The sequence below is a fragment of the Vollenhovia emeryi genome, unplaced genomic scaffold (genome assembly GCF_000949405.1).
Source record: "Vollenhovia emeryi isolate VEMERY1.0 unplaced genomic scaffold, V.emery_V1.0 DF939183.1, whole genome shotgun sequence".
Lineage (NCBI taxonomy): Eukaryota > Metazoa > Arthropoda > Insecta > Hymenoptera > Formicidae > Vollenhovia > Vollenhovia emeryi.
Genome location: NW_011967183.1, coordinates 875,212 through 887,201, shown reverse-complemented (window position 1 = coordinate 887,201; position 11,990 = coordinate 875,212). Strand labels below are relative to the sequence as shown.

At 38.0% G+C, this 11,990-nt stretch overlaps 1 protein-coding gene across 2 annotated transcripts in view; it reads left to right on the top strand.

The window, feature by feature from the left end:
• Positions 1 to 11,990, top strand: part of LOC105562828 (protein crumbs) — a 33,814-nt gene that overhangs the window by 14,633 nt on the left and 7,191 nt on the right. The window contains exons 2-11 of one of the 2 annotated variants that reach the window (XM_012013927.1): positions 5,089 to 5,459; positions 5,642 to 5,822; positions 6,424 to 6,597; positions 7,771 to 8,101; positions 8,504 to 8,964; positions 9,215 to 9,456; positions 9,602 to 9,827; positions 10,240 to 10,703; positions 10,931 to 11,202; positions 11,458 to 11,860. In XM_012013927.1, the coding sequence (XP_011869317.1) occupies positions 5,089 to 5,459; positions 5,642 to 5,822; positions 6,424 to 6,597; positions 7,771 to 8,101; positions 8,504 to 8,964; positions 9,215 to 9,456; positions 9,602 to 9,827; positions 10,240 to 10,703; positions 10,931 to 11,202; positions 11,458 to 11,860 (3,125 nt within the window). The remainder of the gene's footprint in view (positions 1 to 5,088; positions 5,460 to 5,641; positions 5,823 to 6,423; positions 6,598 to 7,770; positions 8,102 to 8,503; positions 8,965 to 9,214; positions 9,457 to 9,601; positions 9,828 to 10,239; positions 10,704 to 10,930; positions 11,203 to 11,457; positions 11,861 to 11,990) is intronic. The other variant, XM_012013928.1, reaches the window with a different exon arrangement.

Here is an 11,990-nt window from a genome sequence, read left to right as displayed (position 1 = left end):
TTAATATCTACCGGTATTTGCATTTATATAATCCACAGGCTTGATTTATTTTATTTCCAATATTCCGACTACGCGAATAACGTGCCAGAGAAATTATATTTGCGTAGATTGCCTTCTAATTAGAATTATATTACAATTATCCTACGTCGCAAGAAATTAATTGATTGCATATATCAAGCGAATAATCGATTTTTCAGCGAAATGGAAATGGTTCATAGAAATTCTACCTCGGCGTCACACTCGGCGTCTCCGTATAGCTTTGCAAAAACAACCGCACCGAATCAGTCTGTACGACTTTACAGCACATTCCAAAACTCGTCGGTATTCACCTACGAGAGCCGAGTTGTACGACTCGACTGACTCACAATTGCCACGCCTTCGCTCGAGCCGAGTATAATACTCTTTGTTGCATCGCGCGGGAAACGTTGCATCTCGAGACAGCGTGTCGTGCTCCGCCGAAGTCTCGATTAGGCTAAATTAAACTAAAAGGTGAGACGAGTCGCTCAAGTTGTACGTCGATCGGTATTTTCGTCATTGTCGCGTATATTTAGATTACATAAAAGATTTACAATGCGTTCGACGTTAAATTTCATCGTTTTAAACAGATCCATACTTGGTGTCCAACGAAACACTAGAGATATCTCTCAACTTTGCATGTTCTAATTGAAAGAAGAGACAAGTTAAGTATTTATTCGGAGAGAAAGTAGACTGCACTTTATGCCAGGGAGAGCATATCGTATCTTCGTGAAATATTCCGTCGACCGGCGTGACTTACGATTACGTTACGCATTTTCGTGCGCGAAGATTGTTTATCTACGCATACTGCATAAATACTTCTGGGATTGAGAAATTCATAAAGCATTCATGAAGTTTTAATTGAAGCTCACGTTCTTATTAATTTCTGCGGTACTATATATTTTGAACAATAAAATTCATGTCTCTGACGTGAAATCACAATTCGAAAGAATAAAAGATATAAGAGCCAAGGATAAAAGTTTTTGTGTATGTTACAATATACAAAAATTTTCAATAATTGAGGCACTATTGCAACAGCATATTCCTGAGACCAAATCAAGTAAAAAGTCCTGTACTACTTTTCCCTCCGACAAACAGTTATCGCGATATCATAAGCTAAATGTTGAAAAAGTTTTCAATTTTCTCTTGAATATCTCAAAAAGTATTAGGCAAATCAAAAAATGTTTCGGACAAAAGTTGTCCATATTTTGTTAGTAGAATAAGATAGTATAATAAACAATAGAGGATCCCATTAAAAAATATAGAGGTGACCTTAAAATCTCCGAAGCGCCTGCACTTTTAAAAAAATATTACCAACATATTACGGCTCCCTTAATATAGTACAACTTTCGTAATTGTAAATTTTCCATACCTCTAAAAACAGCGGAGATATTCGAGGTGGACAAAGTTATTGCCTCCTCGTATATCCGTTTGAACCGCAGATACAATATGAGAATCTTTGCTTTACTGATATGCTAATTGCGGTGAGAATCTTTTACGCCGTTACGCATCTTTAATCTAAAACATACGTGCAATTAAATCGCACGCTCCACAAACTTGATCCTTGCTAGACGACATAATATCAGCTCATTGAGCGCAAAACTGCATTAACTGTCCAGATTGAACCGACAGTTACCAAGTGTGTTATATTTCCCAGACGTGGATGAAAGAGACCGGTAGCAAATTAACTGACAATTCAATGGCATTAGCCGACTAACGGATTAATCATTCTATTTTCGTAGCAGACGTATTTCTTTCCTGATATCCTCAAAATGCGCGGCACACTTTCCCGGACGATCGCGGTCGTCTCGCAGATGTCCCGTAAGGATACGTCCGCGGTATTCTTACGAATGATGTATGCAGGTTGTTATGCTTTCTAACGGCAATTCGCCAAATTGTTCCGAATGGTCTACATTAGTCCGCAATTCGTCATGAACACGATACGTCCAATCGGGACCCGCGTTTTCGGTTTCCCGTGGTGAATCCCGGCCCGCGATGAAAGCCGTTACGTTATTTCCATGGCTTTCTAGCCATTTAACGTAGATCAGATCCTCGATCGCATTAAGCGAAAACAGGGTAACGAGACTAACGGATTAATCATTTCATTTCTAACTGCTGAGCGCGTGGTTTCGCGGGTCACCGGCCTTGCTCGGCGACGTTTAGCCGAATAATCGTGCACAGGGAAATTGACAATTGTCAACTGTCCGTTTTCTGTTCTAAAAGCAATAGACTCGAATTTACGGAGGCAAGGATCTATGAATCGAAAAATTCGGTTAAATAAAAATTGTTTTTAAATTTATCAAGTGTAATAATCATAACGGCAAGTTTTGGATCTTAGTCTACAAAATCATAGACTCAGTAGTTTCTTGACCATATCTGGCATTTTTAATAATACAGAAAATTTATTGCGAAAAATATTACCTCAGCCAGGGTTTAAACTTCCCTACGCTCTAGGCGGGCGTCTCACCAATTCGACCACTGAGGCATGTGCTAATATTTATCGCAACAACAGTATAAAAATTATCTTCGCGTCTATTTTTCGACTTTAAACTGTGCTCCGATTTCTAAGGGATACTTAAAAATCGCGTATCAATGAAAATTGCAAATCCATAATTTCTCGTAATATTAACAATTCCTATCTGGCGAACGCGTCAGCATTTGTCCCGTACAGGAAGATTGACTTCCGGTAATTCCGTCATCGAAGCGACTTCAATGGACTGCCATTTATGTTTATACTTAGGCAACATCACGCCTTACGCATTTCGCATGCGGGACACGCGGATACGTGAGTTCCTCGGATATACCGCGTGCCCGTATATCGCGGAAAAACTCGTACGAGATGTGAGTGCCAATTGATTCGCCAAAATCTTCAAGCTAATACATATTTTTAAATCTCTATTATTTTGAATGATTACTATTTTGACGAAAATTTTGCCCGATAAAGAGAGCTTTTATTAAAATCTTTGGTTTCGGAAAAATTAATTTCAATTCTATAAAAATTTTTCGCGTGGAAATATTTTATAATGTATTTTTCTATTTTTCCTCTGCAAGTACCGAGCATTATCTTCTTTTTCTATGAATGCATGATTATGTAATTAAACTTTTAGATCTAAGATCAAAGATAAATTAAATTTTTAAGTTGAAGAATTTTTAGTAATCTTACAACCCTTGATCCCGTAAATTTTGTACTTAATTACCCTCACATTTTTTGGTTTTAGAAGCGGGATAGTCCTCGTTTATCAATGTTCTCAAATTTCGAGTTTTCCACAGTATCTTAGAATCTGCGACTGACAAGGAGTGCACTATACTTACAGCGAGTAGGATCGATGTGACAGCCGATAAATAATGCATGATTCCCATTCGCACGCGGCGTTGTAAGGTTGTACTTGCGAGATGACAACTGGCTGTCCTCTTTGGAGGAAAAAAGATCGCGCTCGCGCACCACGGTAAAAATCTCTTCGCACTTTCTTTCACGGGAATAAAAATGAATATCCGTGTAATCCCAGCAGTGAAGAACCGAGTGTTGGCGGCATCCGACATTTATGGGAACGGGTACTCTTAAGGTCTAAATTTCGAATGAGCAGAAATTGCACGAAAGGATCCGCGAAATTGTACTATCAAGGATTTACGTGATTTTACTAGAGTTTTTATGAAATTAACATTCTGGTATCATATTCTACGGAATATACAGGAGACTTTTTTGGTGTCAAGGATCTAAGGAACGTAGATGCTCATAATCAAGTCAAGAATTAACGACACCGCGTGGACCAAGGTTCTATAATATATGTAAATTGTGCACGTGAATGAATACGAGCGAGTCCTTTCTCACGCGTAAGCGCTCGTGACAAAATCATAGTTTATCCTTGGAGATAATGGCACGCAGAGAGAGGCGTTATGTAACACGACGTGTGTGCTCGCGATGATAAATCGCGCTTTTCTCATGGGCAATCTCACTCGCGAGTGCTCGGCTCGTTCCGGAGAATGACTCGAATGAGCGGCTTTATCAAGCAATAACAAAGATTAAGAATTAGAAAAATTTCGCATATATATTTAATATATTTACAAAGACTTTAACACATCTTTATTCTGTTATTGCGATAAATATTACCACATGCCTCGGTGGTCGAATTGGTGAGACGCCCGCTTAGAGAGGTCCAGGTTCAAACCCTGGCTGAGGTAATATTTTTCGCAATAAGTTTTCTGTATTATTAAAAATGCCAGATATGGTCAAGAAAACACTGTAGTTGTTATAAAGACTTTAAATTGAACGTTTAATATATTAAGCAAGGTGCAAAGGATATATAAATAGTAGGAATAATCTTTTATTCTTAAAAACTACTTAATTTAATTATGTTTTTAATGATATGATAACGTTAATTAAAATGCAAGCTACTGTAAAAACGTTAAAAAGCTTGTCCACCGATTATCCGGTCCGCGGTACGAGCGACAAAAGATTAAACACTCTCGTTGATAATGCACCTATCTTGTAACATATTGCAGTCGATAATAAAAATTAGAGTGAACTCATAAGCTAGTCACTCTGTTCTCTTTTTTTATCTCTCTCCATCTCGCTCACATTCTCTTCACTTGTTCAGAGGATTATGGAGATACTGAGATTACGAGCGTACCACGATACAAAGAATTCGGTCTCATACAATGTCATGAGAAAAGAACTTTTGTTGGGGAGAATCAAAAAATTGGATTGTACAAAGAACAGTTTTGCAGACTTTTATATAAAAAAAAATTCTCCTGTCTCACTTCTCTGTTTAATTATATTCATTAGTAAATAACCACATTTATAATTACACATGACAGACATGACAATAGAACGACACAAATTTTTCTTTTCAACAATTCTTTTATTAGATAATTAAAATCAAAATATTTTCTCCTATATTGTAATATTCCAAGAATTGAGGATCTGCGTTTGCGATGACCACAATAATCGATGAACCGTATGACCAACGATCCATAAAATTTACAAGGTCTACGAAACCAGTAACGTTAAACGAACACCATTCCTCTGATCTGAAGATCTTTCACATCAGACTTTATGACTTTTCTCTGTTACAGTCCTGGCCACTCTGTTGGCCATCACCCAGGAAGTTCCCCAGAATCCCAGACATCAAAACTATGAGGAGTATCCTCGCGAGGTCTACTTCAACGGCTCGGCGTTCTTGAAATTGGGCTCCTTCGTATCGGTGCACCGTCATAGTGGCCTCAGCTTCCGCACGTGCGACCCCGGTCGACTATTCCTACAGAAGTACGATGACAATTCAATTAGTCTCGAGGTGACACCCGAGGGACTGCTCTTCGTGGCTGTGGTCGATCAGCTGAGATATCGAGCCAGACTAAACGCTAAATTGCTCAACAACGCCTGGCATAGCGTCAACCTGCTCTTTAGGCTCGGCAATCTCACCCTCAATGCTGCAGGACACACTCAGGTAAATTCTGATTAAGGATACAAATTCATATGTAATAGAGGCATAAATAAAAATGTACAGAATTACATTTTTATTTATATACTGTATTTCATATTAAATATTCATTGATCAAAGATCTAGATGTGTTAGGTCAATCTTAATTTTTAAGAGAGACACAAATGTATTGGAAACGTTTTCTCTAGATGGTCGCGAATGCGACTTACAATTCCGCCATCCTAACGCTTCCCGATTACGACGTGAACAGTTCGCTCATAGTCGGCGAAGGATTCAGAGGTTGCATTTTGCAAGGACCCGGGATCATCTTCAACAACAGTGTCAATAACGGGGCCGTTTTTGGACCCTGCCCGTTGGATACCAAAGGATGTAAGAATCTGTAATTCTTTTACTAGTAATAATTTTTTTTTAATTTATCGTAGAGTATTCTTGCACCGATAAGCGTTGAGTCACACACGAGTATGCTAGATCGATAGCGTAGTTGCTATACGAGTAAATAGAACACTCTTTGGCCAATATTATTAGGTAAGTCATTGAGTGATAACGTTGCAGCTGTAGATCAATACCATGCACCTCGCAAATAAAAACATTCTTAGACAAACTCAAAATTATCAAATGATAACAGTAGGCTAGATCACGATATCAATATGAAACATTTCAAGATAAACGAACAAGTTGGAAAAACATACAAATTTTGCTCAAATTTATATAATCTTCCTATTTTATTTTTATTTTATATTACGTATTCTCATCATTAAAAACAGGAAGAATTTTGTTTGTCTCTTTCTTTTAGGAACAGATTTATCATGTTCTTGCATCATTTTTTCAACTCAAGCTACTTTACGACAGGGAGGCAGAAAAAGAGACAAGAGAGTAAAAAAGTATTTTAAATGCAACGTCGCACGTGTTTTTTTTCTGAGTAAAATGCACACATTGCATGTGAGTTTCGTGAAAAACAAGACATTTTCAGGTGGAACGAGGGGCCTCGGGGGTGGCACAGGGGCATCCGCTGCTACGGTCCCCACTGTGGATTTCTGCCACCACGAGCCATGTATGATGCACGGTAAATGCGTGTCGCGGCAGGATCGCTACGAGTGCCACTGTTTCGCCCGATACTCCGGCAACAACTGCCAGATTGACAATGGTAGAGCTCGTCGATATCTTGAATATACGGGGTTTACGGCGCGTATGTGGGGCGAGCGGATTCATACCCGACGCGCGCGTTAAACGGCGATGTTACGTCACGTAATTACGCCATGATGAGTAGATATTGTCCTATCGTAGATTTACATCCAATTTTTCATGAATTTATTGACCTTGAAGTAAAATCTATTTAGTGGAAAATTGATTGTTAGATCGTGTAATCGTTACGAAAAAAGATTTGCGATTGAATTTGGACGTTAAAAACTTACAATCTCATGTTAGACTCCTATCTCGTAATAGAGGACTTTCCTCTACGTGTACATACAAAATGAAATATTAATTGAGAATTAAAATATGAGTGAAAAGTCAACTGGAAGATTTTCTTTTAAGTACAGTTTAGTGACACTTTGTAGAACTACTCCATAACAGGACGATACATCAATGAGAAATTAAAGAATTAAATTAAATGTTTTAAGAAATAATTTATATATATTTTTGCAATATTAGAATATTTAATACTAACGTAATTTTTCTTGTAAGAGACTAGAATTTAATATAATTACGTCGCTGCGATAAATTGAATATGAAATCTGCATCTTTCTTCTTTACTGGTTCTCGCCCATCGTACATGTAGATCTGTTTTGCTTTGAAATAATCTGTAGAAATTTATAGAAACGCTTTTTGCCTCGCATTCAGACATTTGCTTCAAAATTAATACTCGCTCATTACTTTAGTAGATAAATGTTGCTTTGCTATCTTTTTCCCCTTCTTTAAACGATAGACAATTTTCCTCAAGAAAATTACCTCGAAGTTAAATAAGATAGGTTTGCAAAATTTGTTACACGTTATTATTGCACGCATAAAAGATAAACGGATATTACAATATGCCTAACGTTTATTTCTAATAGTTGCATAATATTTTTCCTCCGTCTACATTTCATATAAAAAATTAATTATTTATAACTTTTAGATTGATTATTGTGTTCTTCTAATTTATAATTATATTTATTATTACAAATGTAACTATATAGATACAACAAATATAATTAAAAAAGGAACTTTTCACTTTTGCATGCAGTTAATCAATTGCAATTAATATCGCCTCACATCTGCTTCTTTCATCTTTGTCTCTCTAGGAAAATATTTTTGATAAGAAATCGAATTGCTTTCTCAGGTTCACCCTGTCAGAGTGGACCTTGTCGTAACGGTGGTACCTGTAACGAAGACGCGCGCGGTGACTTCGGTTGCAGTTGCAAACCCGGATTCACCGGCAACTTCTGCGAATCTCAGCTAGGAGTACGATTGTGCGAACAGAATCCATGTAGAAACAACGGCACTTGTATCATGGCACTAATAGGTAGCGAGTACAAGTGCCTCTGTCAGGCTGGTTGGTCTGGAAAGAATTGCGAAACTAATATCAACGAATGCACTTCGAATCCATGCAAGAACGGTGGCATCTGCATCGACGGAATCAACAATTATACCTGCAGATGTGACAGAACTGGGTGAGTCTCTTGAAGAAACTAAAGTAAACTTGAAATTTCAGTCTATACAATTCGTATCTTCAGTATCGTTCAACTTGCTATTTTACTCCATCAAGTTTTCGTCTTCACGGACTATTATCTCTTTGCATGAAATTGGAGATTTTGAAATCTTTTACAAAGATGATTTATTATTCTGCAAATTCTTACATAACTTTACACGTTCTTGATCACCGTTGGCGCCTCACAGGAGATTTTATACACGTCCTAAGATTTTTACATTTCTGTAAATCTTAAATTCTGTAAAATATCGAGCTCATGGATTTCAAATTTCAAATTTCATAGAAATGTAATAATTTAATAGACAAATTCTTAAATTTTTCCATGTATGGAACGTCTGAAACATTTTCTATTTCTTCTCCTCAGCTACGAGGGGATTAACTGCGACGTAGACATCGACGAGTGTCAGGCGAACCCGTGTCTGAACAACGGCGTGTGCTATGATTATTACGGCGCCTATATCTGCCACTGCCCGGCTGGCTTCGAGGGTCAGAATTGCGAGCTTAATTTGAATGAGTGCCTGTCCGAACCCTGCGCCAACGGCGGACAATGTGTCGACGATGTGGGCACTTACCACTGTGAGTGCCTTCCAGGATTCATGGGTCGCCACTGCGAGCTGAGGGGTCTGTGCGAAAACGCGGCCTGTCCTCCTAACAGCATCTGCATGGAGGATGCCCATGGACCTCAATGTGTCTGCAATCCCGGTTTCATGGGTAATCCACCTAATTGCACTGTCAACTACTGCGCTAGCAACCCTTGCGCCAACGGTGGCACTTGCACCAGCGGCAGAGATGGTTTCAACTGCACGTGCCCGCCTGATTGGAAAGGTAAAAATTTATTCCGACTGAAATTTATTCGCTCCAATGTTGCAAAATTGTTATCGACTTTGACATTTTTACGTATAAATGACAAGTTACCTATTTTAATTATAAATGTATTTTTTTCCTTCTTCAACGAGGCAGGTTTAATTTCCAATAATTTACCGTAAATATAAGAACTATTTTTAATTATTACATTAATATCGATTTCTCAAAACGCCTAGAATGTTTTGTCTGAAAGAGAGCGATGCTTTTGCAGGGAAGAACTGCCAGATCGACGTAGACGATTGCCTATCACAGCCATGCCAGAATGGTGGTATTTGCATCGACCGTGTCAATGGATACACCTGCAACTGCACCAGAAACTTCGTGGGTGATAATTGCGAACGAGAATACGATGCATGCTTCGCAAATCCTTGTCAGAACAATGGTAGCTGTACGCTGATGCCAAGAACGAGGAGGGAATTCGTTTGCGAATGTCCGCACGGTTTTGAGGGCAAGGTATCGTAAATTATATACATATACAGTTACTTTTATCTATTTACTTATATTTTAATTTATATAAGCATAGATGTTATGTTATACAAGAGAGATTTCGATGCCAAAATGTAAATTTAATTAAACTTAACACGATATGATTTTCAAGGTGTGCGACGTGAATATCGATGATTGCGTTAGCGTAGTGTGCCCTGATGACAAGGTTTGCGTTGACGGTATCGCTGATTACGAATGCAAATGTCGCGAGGGCTATAGAGACCCGAATTGCACGCTGATTGTGGATCACTGTGCGGCAAAACCGTGCAACAACAATAGCACGTGCATTGACCTCGGCGAGCTTGGCTTCGAGTGCAAATGTGTAGAAGGCTTTCAAGGTAAGTATCATTGAATTTCATGTAAATCTTTTCTAGTAAACCTTTTTATTATTTCTAGTAATTATTTTTAATTGATTAATTTATTATTTTTTATCATTTAATTTAATTTTATTTCATATTATTTTTATCTCACTTTAAAAAACAGAACCGCAATTTAAATTATTCTGGTTTGTACTTTATCTCTTTAATTACTTTTCCCTAATTACGCTTTTAAAATTTGGTTATAATTTCTGTTACATTAATTTAGTCTTACAGTTTTATCTAATTTATATACGCATCAGAATTACTTTAGACGTGTGCATTTAAATACTTATTAGAAAAGGGAGCTTTTATAACTTATCGGTAAAATAGAATAATATTCGAAAAACTTTTTTACAAAAATTGAATTACATTCATTAAATATCTCCCGCAGGACAATATTGCGATCTCGATGTGAATGAGTGTGAATTACTCGGTAATTCTCCTTGCAACAATGGGATTTGCATCAATACCGAGGGTAGCTACAACTGCTTCTGCCGACCAGGCTTCTCTGGTGATCATTGTGACATCAACATCGACGAGTGCCTGTGCGGTCCATGCAAGAATAACGCTACGTGCCTCGATGGCATCAACATGTTCCAATGTATATGCCAGCCCGGTTACACCGGCAAAACCTGCGAGATAGACGTGAACGAATGCGACAGCAACCCGTGTCACAATGGGGCGCAATGCATAAACGGTATAGCATTGTACACGTGCGTGTGCCCAGCAGGTTTCCTCGGTGCTAATTGCGAGATCAACATCGACGAATGCGAATCGTCACCCTGCATGAATAAAGGAAAGTGCATCGATGGCGTAAACGACTACACCTGCGACTGCAACGATACCGGTTTCGAGGTAGAGTCTCTAATTATTACATTTAATCTTTTTATTTAATTTAACTTGTCGGAAATCTTCAAAAGTAAATTGATTTAATTTCTTCAATTGTTGCTTTTAATTATATTTAACTCAAAATTACATTATATACTTGAATTTTAATTTATTCTTACATAATTCTATAATCTATTTAAAGTAAGAGTTTTATTAAATTATGATCTAAAATTATTTCAACTCTGATTTTTAAGGGTCCACATTGTGAAAATAATATCGACGAATGTTTGTCACGGCCGTGTATAAATGGCGGACTATGTCTGGACGACATCAAGAGTTACAAATGTCAATGTTATACCGGCTACACTGGTAAGAACTGCGAAGTGGACGTGAACGAGTGCGAGAGCTCGCCCTGTCAGTACAATGGCACTTGCCTCGAGCGATCAAACAAAGATCTTTATAAAAGCGAGGCCCTGAACTTACCAGCGATCTTTACTCAAGAGTTCAGTTACGCCAATGCCAGCGGGTAAATCTTTAAATAATTCTTTCAACTATATTCAGCTTTCCTCTATTTTGTTAATATTTAGATACCGTTTTCTTTATTTCTTAATTTATTTTGCCATTAATTTTGAGCAGATCTTATTTTACTTCAAAATTTTATTCGGAACGTAAAATGTATAACGTTGCGGTTTAAGAAGATGACTTGAAATCTGTAACTCTTAAAATATCTTTTATATGTTTCATCCAATATCAAAGGATAAATTCTTGAAATCTACGATAGGTATGAGTGCCTCTGCGTGCAAGGTGTCACCGGCAAGAATTGTGAGGTGAACATCAATGAGTGTGACAGCAATCCCTGCGGTCCAGGTACCTGTATGGATCGTATCGGCGGCTACACCTGCGAGTGTGACGAGGGTTACGAAGGAGATCACTGCCAGCACGAGATCGACGAGTGCAAAAGATACAATCCCTGCGAGCATGGAGTGTGTACCGATGCGAAAGCCGACTATTTTTGCACCTGCGAGCCGGAGTATGGTGGCAAAAATTGTTCGGTAAAGCTGATGGGTTGTCAGGGCAACGCCTGCCAGAACGGTGGCACTTGCTGGCCCTACTTAGTCGATGAGACCATCCACAAGTTTAACTGCACCTGTCCCAACGGTTACCACGGCGAAGTCTGCGATTATGTAAGTGTTTATATTTCTCTCACGAAGTAAATATTTTTTAAATAATTTTAAATACAATTGTAAGCTTTTAAAAACTATTTTCTCGCAACCATCCTTATAACTCACAAATTTTTAAATATTTAATAAAATT